The 17,641-nt window shown below is 47.9% G+C and overlaps 1 protein-coding gene across 4 annotated transcripts in view; it reads right to left on the bottom strand.

Moving 5' to 3' along the window:
- The window catches only part of MGRN1 (mahogunin ring finger 1), a 52,676-nt gene that overhangs the window by 9,245 nt on the left and 25,790 nt on the right, over nt 1-17,641 (bottom strand). For all 4 annotated transcript variants that reach the window (XM_027750899.2, XM_027750896.2, XM_027750897.2 and 1 more), the window contains exons 5-10: nt 15,219-15,336; nt 10,981-11,047; nt 8,719-8,771; nt 6,434-6,481; nt 2,365-2,433; nt 131-290 (exon numbers count right to left, since the gene is read on the bottom strand). In XM_027750899.2, the coding sequence (XP_027606700.1) occupies nt 131-290; nt 2,365-2,433; nt 6,434-6,481; nt 8,719-8,771; nt 10,981-11,047; nt 15,219-15,336 (515 nt within the window). The remainder of the gene's footprint in view (nt 1-130; nt 291-2,364; nt 2,434-6,433; nt 6,482-8,718; nt 8,772-10,980; nt 11,048-15,218; nt 15,337-17,641) is intronic.

Raw genomic sequence — 17,641 nt, 5'->3', positions numbered from 1 at the left:
AGCAGCAGCAGTGGGATGCTGAGCCTTGGGGTGGGGTGTGTAAAACATGCTCCCTCTCACAGCCTGCACTGCCCTAAGAGGGGCCTGGGAGGGAGGAGGTGCCCGTGTCTCCAGGCACACAGGGACTCACGGAGCCTGCAGATGGGGCAGTTGTTGGCCTGGTAGCGCAGGGTGTCAGCGCAGGAGTTGCACAGGCAGAGGTGTCTGCAGGGCAGGATGAGGGTGTCCCGCAGGTCCGACAGGCAAACCACACACTCGTTGCTGTTGTCGCTGTTCTCGTCGTCTGAAGGCTGCAAGGAGAGGGAAAACGTTGGCATGGGAATGGTCAGGGGTATGCCAAACTGCCAAGGGACTCTGGAGCCTGGGGAAATTTCCCACCCAAAAGTCTGTGGTAGAGCTGGCATCCTCTTTTGTCAGCTCTCAGCGGGGTTTCTGAAGGAGAGCAAACTCCAGCCCACAGAGCCCTGCTTGGACACTCCTTCATCCCAGGGCTCTGCTCCGAGCTCCCTGAAGGCCAGAGGACAGGGCACTGCACTGGGAATTCAGGGCAGAGCTGTCCTTCCCCAGAGCCCCTTTGGGGAAGGGATCCTCTTAGCTGAAGGGTACCAGGAACAAGCTCCTGCCTTCCAGCCTGGTGGCTCCAGGGTCAGCAGGGAAGCAAGTTCTTTGGCACTCCAGCCTTTCTTCCCACACTGAGAGCATCCCCACAAGGAGCTGGACAGGCAGTAGGTCAGACTGCCCCCAGGCTGGACAGGAGGAGGCACGTCAGCCATGCCCAGCCCAGCTTCCACAGGTGCTCTGAACAAGTGAGGGAGTCAGTGGTTCTTCTGCACCTTCACCAGCTCCTGTGCTGGCACAAGCTTTGATGCATCCTCAGGAGAACCAGCCTGGGATGTTCACCTGCCCACAGTTACCCTGGTAAAAAGGCCTGTGTGCACCCATTCAACAGGAACATGCACCACACTCATGTGTCAGTCACTCAGAGCCCCACAAACTGGATTACAGACACTGATCTGTTGGTGGGAGGAAAAATGCACTTTCCAACCACAAGATTGACAGCAGAAAACTCCACTGTCTCCCCACCCATGTCACAGAAGTTGTGTCAGAACCACAATGACCCAGCATGGGGCACCTCCACCTTCACCTGGTCCCACTTCACGAGGTCCCTTTGGTCACCAGGGCTAGAACATGCAACCATGGGCAACCTCGGTGTAAACAGCAACTGTGCTGCTGCCACATCCTCACCCAGCCTGCTGCCTGCCTGCACAGGGCTGTCTGTCCCATCACACCTGCCCCTCAGGTATTTTGGGAGGGAGGGAGGCTCTTTGCTGCTCCATTCACACAGTTTGCTGGGTACACCAGGAAGAACAAAATGGTCCCATGCCACTTGTCTGATTGGGCCACAAATGTGTGATTGCTGGATCAAGAGAATCATTACAAGACCCTGGAGGACCCAAAAAGAAGCTTTCAATCCTCTTAAACAGATCCTGTGGAAGAAAAATCTTGGAAAAGACTTCTCCCTCCTGCCTCTCCAGGTACTGCTTGTTGGCACAGGCAGATCACAGGACACTCTGGGAAGGACACTGCATTGCCTGGAGAGGAAATCCTGCTTGTCTTGCTCTGTGGCTACTGCTCTGTTTACAAATCATGGACTACACACCCTGGAGCTGTGTGATCCTGAGACCAGCAGTGGGGACACTCCACAGCCCAGGTGGCAGCACAGGGCAGCTCTAAAAAGGCTAAAGGAAGCACAAAGCAGGCACGGATCCAGCAGCTGGGATCCAGCAGCAGCTCCTGCCTCAAGATGGGAATGTTTCTGGTTACGGCATTTGCATACACATCCCTTAGGGATGCTGTGCTCCCTCTTGCTGGGGAATGCAGGCTGCTCTCTGGATACTGGCAAGCCCTAGAGAGCTCAGTTTTCTGAAACACTACAGGAACATGCAGAACTCCCAACCAGGAGAATGTGAAGGAGCCGTGGGAGCAGAGCACAAACACCAGACACGACTGCCTTGATGCAGGGAGGCAGCAACACACACACACAGCTTTCTACAAGCCCTAAAATCCAGTGCTCTGAAACATCCATGGGGCACTGAGGCCCTTCTCTCCCAGCAATCCCAGCCCCAAGGAACATCCTCAAGAGCCTCATGCTGCCTAAAATTATCTGAGCACAACTCCACTTTCTGTTTAGGCCTTACACCAGTGAGGACCTGTCATCCCTGGTCCTCTTTGGTGCCTGCAGGAACGACACAGACTTGACAGTCACTCTGGGAAGCACCTCCACATTGCCCTGACAATCCCCATAGTTAAGCTCCAAAGCAGAAGGTGCAGGCTGGAAAGCCACAGCTCAGGAAGCATCTTTACCTTGGTCTCCTGGTTGTTTTTGTTCTCGATGCCGTAGATCTCCTGAAGCAGGTAGCTCACCCGGTCAACCTGGGGGGGAAGACAATAGTTGGAGTGCCAGCTGCTCTGTCATTGCTGTTCTGTGACCACCTTCCCTCCCTCCCCGTGTCAAAATGTCCATGTTACACCCACAGCTTCCCTACAGCAACATGGAAGATAACAAACATCACCAAGGACAGAGAATGAGAGTGGAGAGTGAGTCTCTCCTTGCTCAAAAGGTGCTGCCCACCCCGCCTGGTGTGGGTAGGGAGCAACAAAAGTGGCCAGCTGGGCTATCAAAATAATCTAAAAAACAAGTACTCTGCTTGTCTCAGAGTATACACACCCATAGCTCAAATAATCCAGAGGCAATCAGCCTTCCACAGTCCTCTGTGGGAGTACTGCTTAACTTTAACCAAGATGAACTTCCACCCATTTCTGCAATCTCAGCAGAGAGAGGCTGTGCCAACAGCTCCTTACTGGCACACCAGTGGTGGCACATCACCTCCCTGTTCACCCCCTGGGAGCACAAGGTCAAGCTTCTAAGGACAGACAAACCATTTCCCTTAGCAGGAGAAGCACTCCACGGACAGCCCTACATTAGTGCAGTGTCACTGACTGCCATCCCCAGGCCCTTGGTGGCACCTATAAATGGGAGGTGTGGTGGCAGAAAGTGCTCTAGGCACAGCTGGAAGTTACTCAGAGGGACACACTCCCCCAAGCCACGACTTCTGCAAACTGGCAGCTGCCTGCAAACCCCCCTGGGCAGCTGAACCACAGCACTGAGACAAGGAGGGCTGATGGGTCAAGTCCCTCTGCACTGGGGGTTCTCCCCTGTTCTCCAGTTTAGCCCTCCAGTACAGCACGAGATTCTCACAGTTGTGAGGAGCAGCCTCTACAAGGAAGCACAGAGATAATGGACCCCCAGGATTCAGTCCTGTTTAACATCGTTATTTATGAGGGGATAGAGTGTACCCTCAGTAAGTTCACAGACAACACTAAGCTGGGTGGGAGCGTTGATCTGCTGGAGGGTAGGAAGGCTCTGCAGAGGGACCTGTAACAGCAGTGGAGGCTCAGGTTGGACATCAGGAAGAATTTCTTCACAGAAAGGGTTGTTAAACACTGGAAGGGGCTGCACAGGTAAGTGGTGGAGTCGCCATCCTTGGAGGTGTTCAAGGAATGACTGGACATGGCACTCAGTGCTCTGGTCTAGTTGGTCAAAGGTTGGACTCGATGATCTTGGAGGTGTTTTCCAACCTAAATAATCCTGGGATTCTGTGATCTGGTGCTACACAGCAGCTTCCCCAGAGCAGGATGTGTTGCTTTGCCTGCACAAAACCTTGCAACAGGTAAAAGGGTTGCCAGGTACCAAACAGACACATGTCACAAGCAGGGGAAGGACAAACTTTCCTGCCATCTCCATGTCCAGCTGACAACATGCAGGGAAGCTAAGCCCCCAGGACCCCAGTGCTACAACAGCTGTCAATCCCAGGGCTCCTGGCATTTCCATGTGTAACTGGCCTCTCTCCTCTCCTCTAGTCAAGCCAGGTGCTCAGTGAGCAGTGGCTTTTCCACGGGACTCCAGTGCTTCAGAAGGTGACACATGCCAAGAAGGGGGCAGGAGGGAGCTGTATCCAGCCCATCTGCTGGTTCAGAAATGCTCTGAGCTGGGACATGGCAGTGTTAACACACTAATTCCAGAGTCTCCCCGTGTAACTCAGTGTGCAGCTCACAGACAATCTGTTCTAGGCCTGCATTTCATGGCAGTGAGATCAGCTGTTGGACTGCTGAGCAAAACCCTCTGCAGCAGCTCACAACTCACCCAGGAAGTCTGGGGACAATTATGTGGGAAACGTCCTTTTGTAACTTGGCATTTCAAAGAGAGCCTTGTTACAGCATCCTGACTCCTTGGAGGATCACAGTGAGTGACAGTGTGTGCAGGAGTGGTCAGCTCAAAGCAAAGAAGAGGTCAGGGAGGGAGAGACCAAAGTCTCTGCGGGAGCCTGTGTTCCTTTTAACTGCTTTCCTCTAAAAATCCTGAGAAACTCATGTCCCAGCAGGGAAAGGGTGAGCAGTGCAACAGCTCTTACTAGAAAGAACTCTAGGTTTTAAAAGAGTAGGAGTAATTAAGAAGAAGTAGGTGATTGCAGACAATGCAGTCCTTCACCTTCACCCTTCTCCAACCCATCCCACACCACGTCATCCTTCCGAAGGCTTCTGTTGCTATTTACAGCCTCACTGGATGCACACAGGAACCACTGGCCAAGTCCAGGTTATGTTTTCCTGCCGATCCATCTGTTTGTATTCATCCAGGCTGAATTTCTGTAAACAGGTTGGTACTTACACTATAACTGAACACAGCACAAAGCAGTTCAGCCCAGGGGCTGCTGCTTCCTGCTCCCAAAGAGCTTTAGAGATCGATGCCCACAAAAGGTACCCACAATCCTGGCAATGGCAGGGAGGGGAAGACATAAGAAAAGCAGGGATGGCAAAGAATGTACAATGTTATAACATGGTTTATTCCAGACACAGACTCTACACCTCTGCTCTATGCTTTTAAGGGTGCAGATGCCATCTCAGTTTCAGTGGTACTGTGTGTTCTTTAACAAGAGCTTCCTTCTATTCCAAAAGCCACAGGAGAGAACTTAGAAATGTTACATTTTACTAACTGCCAACAAAAAAAAAAGTACCCACAACTAAACACTGAGTGGGAAGGTTACATGCTCTGCCAGTAAAGACAGACAAGCACTCAGTGTTCCACTGCAGGAGTCAGCTAACCAAACCGTGGTAGGGTGGGAACTTCCCTGCAGAGCATTTCCAGCAAGACAGCCCTCCATGTGGGGAGTCTGCAGTGCTGAATGGAGAAGGATGCACACACTGCCTCAGTGTGCACAGTAACCCAACGCTGACTGAGAGAGCTCACACCATGGAAGCACTGGTTTAGAGATAAAAGCATTAAACCCCCTCCCTCAAAAAAATCCCAAGCAGGATAAATGAGAGGCTTTTCATCAGCTGACAAACACTCTGATCTGAAAAATATGTGAGAAAGAGGCGCTGCTGGCATCACATCGCTCTGCTCCATCTTCCAGCCGAGGCACAGCTCTCCTGGATGTTCCCACGACAAACCTGCCCTCACACACTTGACAGACTCCCTTCCAAAACAGTCTCTGATCCTATTAAAAATACTTGCGAGACTCAGATGGATCAACCAGCCAGGAGACTGTGCTGCAACACAGCCAAGGGGAGCACCAAGGAAGAGAAGGGAGCACAGATCAGTCTGGGACACACGGGGCTCAGAACAGACATCAGGCCGGAGTGGCAACTCCCACACCACTGGCACTGGGATAAAGCTCTGGGAGAGAGGGCCAATATTGCTGTCAGATGTCCAATATGGACAGGCCATGAGTCTCTGCACAGAGCTGGGGAGCTAGACAGTGAATTAACAAATGCCATTTTCATATATGATTACTGACAGTGTTTATGGCTCTCTTCTGATCTGGGGACTGGAAGGTACATCTTAAAGCAAGAAGTGTCTTATTAAGGTACTTAATGACCTTCTTGGTAGTAAAAGGCTTTTTAATTCAGATCAGTAAACCTTAACCATCCATCATGAGCAGTCAAACATTTAAAGCAGAAACACAGCACATGCCTAAGGGTGAAGGGATCAACCCCCAAAATCTCATCTCTTTCTCCAAGACATTTCAAGCTGATCTTTGCAGCAGGATCACTACCAGAGTTCTTCTCAGAAGCTGAAATCCTTGGCACTCTTAGCAGTTTGTAGTTGCTTATGTATTTTTGTCTGTACAGGACTGAAGGCAATTTCAATCCTGATGAGGCGCTACCCAGCTTCTGCACATCACACTGGGATGGGATACAAAAGGGCAACATTTAGGGCAGCCAGCAGCTCACTGCCTTTGCTTGTGATATCTGAGCTAAAGAGGTGAGATCTCAGGCTCTCAGAGAACACCAAACCTTCCCACTGGGTACAGTCAGGCACTGGTGGGACACCAGCAAGTCTGTAATCAAGAGTAGACAGAAAACAGGTACTTACGATCTGCTTCTGTTTTAAGGGCTTCACAGAGAAACTGCCATCAACGTGCTAGCAGGGCAAAAAAAGGAAACGCATTAAATAGCTGAAAAATTAAATAAAATAAAAATTTGATTAAATAAAGTAATTAAAACAGCCTCGTGCTCAGGGTTGGTGTGTGCTAGCTGTGGGGAGGGGAGGGTATGTATAACCAGGACAGCCTGGATGGCAATCCCTCCCAGCAGAGTTAGTGGAACAGGGTATTGGAGCACGCCTTGTCTGCTCCAGCGCAGAGTCAGACAGACTTGGCTCAAGTCAAACCTTGCTGAAGTGGTCAGAGCACACACAAAACTCCCCTGGCACACTGGGTGCTTTCAGGGTGCAAGCAATCCAACTGGGTGCAGACACTTCTGCAGCCAGTCCAGCAGGACTTGGCAGGGGATATTTGTTAACACCCGAAATAACATCCAGTGACAGAGCCACTCCCTGACAGAGCAAGAGGCTGAGAACAAGGTTTGTCCACTGGACAGAGTCAGAAACAAGTCACATGTGCTCCACATCCTCAGAGCTGTGAGTCTTTCATGTCCTCAGTGGCAGCAGGCACAGCTGGAACAATTCTGTAAACCCTGGTGCCAGGACTAGTGATGCCAGTTCTACTTTCCCCATCATCCACAAGGGCCACTAAAAAGAAAGAAATGAACTCCCCTGCCACAGTCTAGAGAGCAGCAAAGGAGACTCAGGGGATGCTCCAGCAGGTCCTGCTGCTGTGAACAGCTGCAGATGTGCATCTGTTTGCTGAAGGAGTTTCAGAAAGAAGGGACAACAACATCACACCAAAGACAAAACAGTCCTGTTTTCAGGCAAACAAGTTTCTGCCTTTCGAAGAGCTGCAAGGTCAAACTACACAAAGGATCAAGGTTGTTATTCTGATCTTAAAGATACATATAAATAGCAAATTACCAGGTCCTGCTGGTCTGTCTGTCCTCTGGGGGATCAGCAGTGCTTATTAGCAAGGACCTCCCCTGGATTTATGGACCTACACTTCAAAAGCTGCAATTATTCTAAGGATGGGGAACATATTTTAATCAAACAGGGAGGATGAACTCAACACGTACTCTGCCCTATGACTTTTTATTAAAAGTGAGATTTTAATCTTGTTCTAAGCATTCAGTGGAAGATGAGAAGAAAGAAGTGGCTGAACTATGACTATGAGGCTGAACTATGAGGGACTCCAGTGTGTTTTGTTTTTCCACATCAGCCAGAGGAGGAAACTAAAATAACATCCCTGCCCTAATCCCAAGGGTGCTGCAGCTGCCCATCTCTAATTGCCAGGAGTAAAACTACCTACAGAGCCAGCGCTCAGAACAACCTTTCTAACACTGGAAAACTCATTTTCTTCACAGATCAAGTCCAACAAAAAGCAACCTAAAACACTTAAAGCATCTTCCAGCCCCATGGCTTCCTTAGGACTGACTGTGCTTCCCATGCCCTCTGACTCAGCTCTTCACTATCCACATTATCCACCTGGGAGGAAGGGAAGTAAGACCTGGCAACTTGGACAGGGATACGACAGGAACTGAGCGGATTGAGATACCAAGGTCAGCCACGTGCCAGTCTGAAAATGGGGAATTTCCAAGGGCACAGCACTGATGCTGCTCCCCTCTACATGCCCAGCTCTGCTCCAGCATCTCTTGTCTCACCTCAGCATGTCACCACAAGAATCACCTGCCCAGGGTAGGTGTGTGCAGTGTTACCACAGCCAGACTCATTAATTATGGTGTAGTTATGGATCTTGCAACTCTTTTGAGGGTCCAGTTATCATGGGAAGAGAGTTTGTTATCGAGGCTTGTGCACACAGCTTGGCTTGGCCTTACCATGCAGGCAGTGGTCACTACATCAAACACACCACCCAAGAGTAGTGAAGCTCACAGTCTTCATGCAGGATGTGTCCTAATTCTTCCAAAGGGCTTGGCCCTGTGTGTAAGCTAAGGCCAAACAATGGTGCAACAGGGTCTGGACACGGCAGATCCAGTTCTGCCCTGGAAAACTGCACGGTAGCAGCCATGGACAACACCTTCCACCCTCTCCCCACACACAGGAAACAGCAGCTGCAATTACCTGAGCGACCAGCTCAGGTACAAATGATAATTACAGGCTGCACAGGAGCTGCTGCAAGAGGTTCCTTGTACTACAACACCACCCAGGAACGAGCCAGGACCCTGTTGGGCTAAGTGTTACATAAATACAAACTAATGACCCGTGGAAATGTTTACATACACAAGGACAAAGGGGAAAAAGAACTCATTTACCTTTTCAAATGCAGCCAGGAGAACATGGGCGTGACCAGTGACCTCAACCACCACTGCAAAAAGGGAAAGAGCAGATCTGGTTAAACCTTGTAAACAGCATAAAAATACCCTGAGAGTTGCATTGTAGTCCACTGACATTTCTGAACTGCTATCTGTACTATTTTCATCTCTCCTGCATTTAAAACTTATCTTGTCAGGCTGATTCATCTCACTGGGCTCTGTGGTGGGCCCTACACAGCCATGCCTTCTTGAGTGCTCCAAACTATCCCACTTGGTTTTCAGAGGTTGTAAAGGGAAAGTAAAACAAAGCACTCAGTGGGATTCTGCTCTCCCCTTTCATTCCTGGGTTTAATTACCTGAATTTATCACAGATCCATCTGGTTTAACAGCAACTGGCAGCACTTCCAGCCCTTATCACTTTATTTCACTCTAGTCAGACATGCCTATAAAACATTTATTTCTCATACCAGCTCCAGCCACTGAAACATTTCTGCCCAGTTCTCTGACCTTCTCCCCCAAAGATAAACATCACATCTTCCCTCCTCCAAAGTCAAGGGTTCCTTCTTAATCCAATAGCACTGAGAAGGGGCTGTCAGAGGTTTCAGTAGTGCATTCCTGGCCCCCTCAGCAAGTAGAGAACAGGGGGGGTGAGGTACAATCCCAGTCTCTCTCACTCAGGACTCTGCAGTTCTGTTCAGCTCCAACTGGTTGGGCCTTTTTGCTTAATTCTGTTCAGACTCATCATATGGAAGTGGGAGGCAGAAGTGGTGGAGGAATCACAGAGGGAAAGGAAGGCATGGAACCACCATTTAATTTTACTAAACACAAGCAGTTACAGGCCAGCTGTAATTTTCCAGGTGCTCCAGACACACAAGGCCAGCTCCTTCCAGGCCCACCAGTTTAAAAAAAGAACCAAAATGCACAACAATTTCCTCAAATCTTGCTCAAGTGTCACATATTTTTGTGCTGATATTCTTTCCAGGAGAGGATTTAAAAGCAGTTGCCTTTCCAGGTTATTAAAATAGATGAGAGTACATTATTGGCTAAGACTGGGCATGGTATGTGCATAAATGTATGCTTCCCATGCTGCCTCCTGTTCTATTTTTGATCCTTCTAGACATGCCCAACATTAGAGAGCATAAATACCTTGCCAAAAGTTCCATAAACAGAGGAAGGTGTTTTATATTACGGTAAAGAAATATACATATATATGTGGATTTTACTAACAGTGCATGAAATCACTAAAAATAGATGCACTTTACAAGTAATTTCCTTTATGTTGCACTGTTCTTTGTTAGTCACATTTTAAATTGGTTCATCCAGTTCTATTTCAGTCTGCTTGGAAGACAGTAAAATAATGTAATGAGTTTCTGGCCTTTTCCACATCTACAGCATAAGAAACTCTGCAAGTGACTGACCTGAACAATGTGATTGACAATGGATTTTTTCCTTCCTAATTATCTTAAATTTTGTAAAAAATGTCACAGAAGTGAAATGCTGGTCCTGCTGACCACAACACCCCCCAGTTTCAAAGAAAATGTGACTTCCTTGTGCCCTTTTCATTGCTGACAATTCATGTGAGTGCAAACACGTGGAGCCCAAAAGCACACACCCCACTAAGGGAAATACTGTCCAAGGTGAGTAACAATCTAAATATTTACTGGACCTCCCTCTCCGAAGCAGCAATCCACTTTAAAAATAATCAGCAAATAATCATAATTATTAATTATTTTAAAATAATCAGGAATTGTTTCTCCTCTTTTACTGCAACCATTCATCACCCTCGGAAAAAAACAGGAGAATTTCAAACTGCTGAATGAAACTACATTTGGTTGAAGAGTGGCCTGAGCATTTTAAAGCCATTTCCTTTTCTCTGCTCATTTCTAGGTTTTTATGAGGACAACTTACCCCTCAATGAGGGAGAAAATACTCCCTCCCTCCTTCTCTTACAAACTGCAAAAATAAAACCCAAAGAATAAAGAAGTAATTTGCTCCGATTCATGCCTGGCATTGGTGGCAGAGCCAGGAGCTCTCCTAAACACCCCTCCAACACCAAACACCTGGCCATTTTTCCTGTAAAAAATGCAGGCTATTTTTAGAAGTATGTTTTTATGCAAGAACTCATGGTTAACCAGGCCTTTTTAATAAAGGGAAGTTAAGGCGTACTCCTGAAACATTTTTGTTCTGGAAAGGCTCTCCAAGGAGCCACATAAGCTCAGAGGGAGACAGGAGAATTCCAAGGGAGCAGAGCACCGTGCTTACCATCCCCTTCATCCACCACTGCTCGGATGACCACAGGGAACACACCACGATCCAAGTCAAAGTTCAGCTGGGGGGGGACAGAAACGAGCTGAGGTTACACAGGTCACACCAGGCTTGGTGAAGACAACACTTGAGATCATGGAACATCACAGCAATGAAGGTCCCTTCTGACAGGCCCCCAGCCCCTGGTCTCAAATGGTATTTAATTCTCACTAATTCACATATCCCAATAGTCTCCTGAGTGATTTGTAGTAGGACAAGTTTGTCAGAATATATCTAATGCCACAGTTTTGCCTGTGTATGGCAGGACAGGTAAGGCTTTAGCACAGCAGTACATTGTGCTCCCAACACAACAAAACAGACCCTGACTCTTGTATGAAGTTCCTGAAGAGAAAAATCTGTCAACCTTCAAGTTCACATAACACCTTAAGGAAACACCAGACTGATTTCCATCTCTTGGCATGTTATGAAATTCAGGTCCTTGACCTTCTAATGGGCGAGAGTGAAAATTTAAGATCTCACTTGAGTGCAAGGAAAACAGACTCAACTTCTCCCTTTGCCCTGCACTTCATTAAAGCACTTCAAAAGCTCTGTGTCATCTTAGAAACACAAGGAAAAGGCAACCTTACAGACACTGTCCTATGCCAGGAACGGAAGTGGCTCAGAGACTGGATTTCTGGTGGTTTTTTTAATTACTGACTTGGAGATTTTTGTCTCATCTCTTGCCAAGACTTAAAAAAAAGAAAGATGTCATTTCATCATGGTGCTCCAGGTAGTCTGTTTTCGGTTTTCCCATGAAAACTGAGACCCAATTCCAAGTGCTGCAGCCCCATCCAGGTAGTGCTCTGGGGCTCCCCTAAGTTTCCTGCAGCCCCAATATCATTTGCAGCGTGACTCACTCCAGCTGGTCCCTCAAAAGGTTAATTATCAAGGCAGCCAGTGGCACAAATGGCCACCCAAACCACCCAGACTGCAGGGAAGGTGACCCTCAGTGCGAGCCTAATAGTTGAAAATTAATTACAACCTAAATGTCCACCCCGAAAGGAGTGACACCTGTACACTGGGATACCTGGTCAGCCACCAGCCAGGTGTCCCACAGCCCATGAGCCACGTGGTTGTGCCTCTGCCAAGAGGTCCCATGGGAGCTGTGAGGATTCCAAACAGAAAGCATGTGCTGGAAGACCCTTATGATGTGACCAAACCTTCTAACCTTGAGGAATGTCGATTTTCATCCTCTGTACGATGGTTTTATATTTTACTACTCCTTTAACTACCAGAATCTCTTCTCTTTCCAAAACAGCAGAGTAACAGAGCAAACACAAAAATCTCATTTAACCTCTCAGGGTTTGTTACAGAACAGACTCCTTGAGCCACTATTTTCCAGCTTGCATTTTTGAACTGTTCTGGCACGGCACAGAGGGAAAATTCATTGAGGACAATGGATTAAAATAGCTAAAAAAGCTTATGGTTTTGCTTTGCTTCCTGCTCTGATTTATTACTGCATGACAGAAATTGTTCTTTGGCCGTTTGAAGGGAAAGTCACATCACAGAACTGAGGTTGCTTTACCTTATAAACTTTGGATTTCTCAAACAAAAGGCCTCTTTAAGGGACCATTTCATGTTAATTTTTATGGCCCTGAGCACAACTGGCTCAACACAAGCCATACTCTGTAACTTCCAAGCAAACCAGTGTATTGGGAAGACAAAGCAAACTTTTATAGAGATTTCCACAGAACAGCCCAACATAACATTACTGTCCTTTCTGTGGGCCAGCCAAGAACTACGTCATATCCGAGTATTACACTGAGCGAAAATATGAAGCAAATCTGGGGTTTTTGGACAAAGCTGGAAAGAAATCTGAACTGTGCAACTGTGCACAGCTGAGTGTACACACTGTCAGCTCTCCCAGATAAAAGGGCTGCATTTTGGTGGCCAGCTAAGAAGATTTAGGACCAAGACTGATATGTACAGAGAGCTGAAATGGGAGGAGAAACACTTCCAAATCATAGTGCTCATTCCACATTTTCTCCAGCTCCAGTAACACCAATGAAAAAAGAGAAATAGGAGCATGCAGCAGAACAAGCAAAGGAAGCTGGAAGCTCATTTTTCTACAGCATCTCTCCCTTTAAGCTGTCAAAGGGACATGACTTTAGTACTTGAGTTAAAACCTTGCTGACAGGAACAAAAGTGAAAATTAAGCTCCACAATTCTTTTAAGAAGAAAGGGATCTGAGCTCCTGCTTTCCAGCTCTCTCAGACAACAGAAGGGATTGAAAAGCAGCTCTTCCAGGCTTTTGTAGGCTGAACTTGTGAAATCATCTATTGGCAGAGAAGACAAGACATCAGGAGACCAGACTCTGCAGGCTCTTGGTAACCACCACAGCATTTTTTAAGGCACGGGACTGATTATAGTTATAGCTGTAACTTCAAGACAATAGCTATTCAATCTTTCAAAATACATGAAAGATCACTTCTTCCTTCCCCCCTCCTTTTTTTTTTTTTTTTTAATTTTTCTTTTAAATAGGTAGTTTTCTACCAGGGTTCACATACACGATACTCTTGCACAGTTTGGGTCAGGAATTGAACACTCTATCAGTGTTGATTTCCTGGGAGAGGGGTCCACAGGAACAAATATATTATCAGCAGCTACAGACCAACTCCTCTGCTTTAGAAATCTCTTATGACAATTCTGCACAGAGCAGGGGAAAGCCCAAGGCCTCCCTGCTCTGGTCACATGCAGGGGTGTCCTAGTTAGAACAGCTGGGACCAGTTCATCATGGTATGGGTGTAACCCAAAACTGTGTATTCTATAGCCTTCCATGCCATTTCCCAGAAACTGTTATCAGTGAACCATTTACACCCTCTGCCCATAGAGCCTGACTCCTCAGGCTATAAACTGGGTGTTAAGAGGCCTGTGAGACAGGAGGATGCTCTTGTCCTCACACCCTTTGTGGAGCTCCCCGCCCTGAGGGAAGTGCTGGGCATTCCTGCCTGAACTGCAGGATATATAATCTTGGAGTCTTGGGACTTTTATAACCACTCGTGGGATCCAGAGGAAGACTGCAGATCACCACTCTCAACCAGACTGAGACCACCACTCTCAACCAGACTGAGACCACCACTCTCGACCGGACTGCAATCACCACCCTCGACCAGACTGCACCAGCACTCTCACCAACAGGTTTTCCCCTCTCCTTTTACTTTGGACTCAGGGGGCCCAAAGAACACCACTCTGTTCATGCCCCAGGGTGCTGGGTTATGCATTTGGGTTTTGTGGGTTAAAACCAATTGTTTGTCTGTATAATTGTACTTATTGTATTATTTTATTACATTGTTATTCTGACTTATAATCTCTCTTTTGAGTTGAGTTTATTCCCCTTGCTGGTTTACCTTTAAACCAGCACAAGGGGAAGCCCTTGGGCCAAAGATCAGAGGCTCAAGAAGCAGAAACTTACTGCCTGGCTTGGAATTTTGCAAAGATACCAAAGACACCAAAATTACCAGGACTCCAAAATTTTGCTATGTAGGAATAGCCACAGAGCTTAATTAAAACCAAGCCCTCATCTGTTTGCAGTCATGGGTTAAACAAAGAGGAGGACACCATTCCTTTATTCAGCACTGATGCACCAGTGTGAATGCCCCCTCACAGCACTGTACTGCTGCAGTTAATAGTGCAGGATGTGGCCCTTAAACAGCACGAGAGCAGTGTACTCCAAACTACTCTGATCATTCATCCCACCAGTAAAATATTTTGAGCACATAATCCCAATATGTGTGTGTTTATAATTTATGAGATATATACATGTATTACTGAAGTTCTTCCTGCACCCCAGTGAATTGCCTCATATGCACCTCATTTTGGAGAACATTGTTCTAGAGGACCAGCCAAAAAACCCAAAATCTTAGACCTGAACCCCACCAAAACAGAGATTAAAACAAATATTTGTTCCCACAAGCTCTTTGGGTGGCAGGGAGAGGAAGGCTGAGGAGTGGCAGGTTCCTCCAGGAAAAGCTCCAGTGCTAATTTCTGCTGCCTCTCTCCTAAACCAGCTGATCAGTGATATCAAAAGTTTCCTCCCTGTTGGCCTGATCTACCTGCCAAGTTCCCAAGTACCCACAAAACACACTGTGGCAGCTGGGAGAGTGTCTTCCAGCCATAACTTCATGGCACTAAATGGAGACCAGTGCTTCTGGGACAACAGGGGTGTGGAAAGAAGGGGACACTGAGAAGAGACTTACCTCATCATCCTTCCACTCTGAGAAATCAATCTTGAAGGAAGGCAGGGAGAATTGCTGGCTTACCCCTCTCTTGTAATGAACCGTCTCCGACTGCAGAGAGGGATTCTTTGTGCTGTATCTGAAGAAAGGGGGGAAAAGAAAACTTGCTGTAACAAATGACTGCTCTCTGCCAAGCTCTCACTCACTCTGCCTTTCAGGAATCACAAGTGGCAGCTCTAAGGGCAGAGCTGGCAGAGGGGCTGGCAGCCATTCAGTGGGGACACAAAGAGGGAAGGGAAAGGTCAAAGCGAGAAGGTGAGCACAGGGGAGGGAAAGCAGCGCAGACAGGCAAGGTCTGATCGTGTCCATACTGACCTGCCTGGAAACACTAGGTGTCAGGAGTACAGTGGGGTGCAGCAGCTTGGCAAAGCCTAGCTCCCTAAATCCAGGGCCTGGCTTTCAGCCCAGCATAGTCCTATTTTCTGCAGGAAACCCAGGAAGAACCAGCAATGACCTAACACACAACCCAGCAGCTCTCCCGTGCCTTGTGGGATAGCTCTGCAGTGGGAAATGCTGCTTGGCTCCACCATCCTGGTAAGCAAGAGCCATTGCAATCCCCCCCTCTGTTCCTCATGTGCTTCCCCAAGGTGCTGCAGGGCTACCAACACTATAAGAGAGACACCAACCATCCTGCACGCCGGCCACACAGACAGGAGCCACGATTCTTCCACTGCCTCAAGGCTGGGATGAACATCTGGAATGGGACCACAGCTACCATCCACCATCTTCTGCATCTAGAACCCATCTGGTGCTTTCTGCCCCAAGAGAGATGTTTCCTTGCCCACTACCCCTGTCCAGAGGGTGATGCCTGAGCTGGATGTGCACAGCCTCTCTCTGTGCCACTTCTGGCACAGGAGAGGAGGCAGCGAACCCCAAAGCAGGGTGGGAACATCTGAAGCTGGTTTTACCACCAAAGCCTTTCTTGTCCAACTACCAACTGTGTGCTCAGAGCACGTTTACAAACCAGAGAGAATGTGAGAGATCCCTTGCCCAGGAGACTTACACTGCAACAACAGTCTCCCTCAGCACGGTGACGAGACGCACAGCACAGTGATTGGGATGCATTTTGAAGCTGAAGGTATAAGAACCTGGATACCAGGAGATGATGAATATTTATTAATTCCTCTCAAACTCGAGGAGGAAAAACCAGGCTCCCCACTGGCATGAACTGCTGTCTTTCTCTGGAAAGCCAGAACAGTTCCTGTACCCTCCTGAGGGTCCAGAAGGCTTATCAAGTGTCACAAGATCAACATTAAATTCTGGAAGGCCGTGACAAAGGGCAGGTTCAACATGTGCACTCTGCTCTTCCTGCCAAGGCAGGTGCATTATGTTATTTATGACAACACCCTCAAAGCCCATTTTGTACTGTGCTGAAATTATGCTGCTTTACTAGAAGGTCTCACTCCATCCTTTGCATTTCAAGCATGGTGTGGGAGAGATCAGAATGACAGGTCTTTTATATGTGAATTACAGAGCGAGCAATTCAGTGAAGTTTTATTTACTGAGTTGTCAAGCACAATGAATAGAGCAAGCCTGTATCTGGCTCCTTTTGTGGCACTCTCAAAGCTCCTCAGCTCTGCAGAGAGGCACAATTCTCCCTCCACAGCTGGGAAAGCAGAGGATGGAAAAGTGACTTATCTGAAGTGACAGAAAGTCAGGAGCTTACTGGAAATAAAGTGCAGGGGAGAGAGTGGAGCTGGGAAAGGGGTGTAAAGAAGCTGCTGCTGAGTGCCAGGAAGGCTGGAGGACCTGCACTTACAGCACTAGAAGCCCAAACCACTCTACAACAGGAAAACAAATAACACTATTCCAAGGAGGACAGGGAATAACAATACTCGCATTGACTTGCTGCTCTCACTACCCCTGGGAAAAGGAAACCAGGCACACAGATCTTCTGAGCTCAAGAGTATGACCAAGCTATTAAGGAGGCCTCCCCAAGTGAACCAAGTGAGCTTTATGCCTTGGACTGTGTGACTGCCTAACACAAGTCAGACTTGATCTGAGCACCCCGAGACAACTCTGGACACCTCCAGTCAGCAGCCAGAGCTGAGGCTGCTGAGCACCAGTGGGCTGGAGAATTCCCTGGAAGTCTGGTGAGCCCAGACTATCCCAGAGATCAATCAGCTTTCCAAGGTGATGCACAGGTTCCATGCACAAGCACACACTCCCTTTGCTGCACAGGAGGACAACTTGGCAAGCTGTTACAAAGCAAGCGTCCTGCACAGCGGGGTCTAAGTGGCATCTGCCCATCCCCAGCCCCTTTGGTTGGCATCTGCTGCTTTTATAATCTTCTATTCCATGCCTGATCTGCTGGGGACTCACAGCAAACAGTAGCAGAGAAGCCCTGAAGAAGTGTTACAGAAAAAGAGAGCATGTATTAAAGA

This window comes from Pipra filicauda, unplaced genomic scaffold (genome assembly GCF_003945595.2).
Source record: "Pipra filicauda isolate LSUMZ 115617 unplaced genomic scaffold, ASM394559v2 scaffold73_size2923735_pilon, whole genome shotgun sequence".
Lineage (NCBI taxonomy): Eukaryota > Metazoa > Chordata > Aves > Passeriformes > Pipridae > Pipra > Pipra filicauda.
The sequence above is the reverse complement of the archived record's forward strand: the minus strand, read 5'-3'. Positions and strand labels throughout refer to the sequence as shown.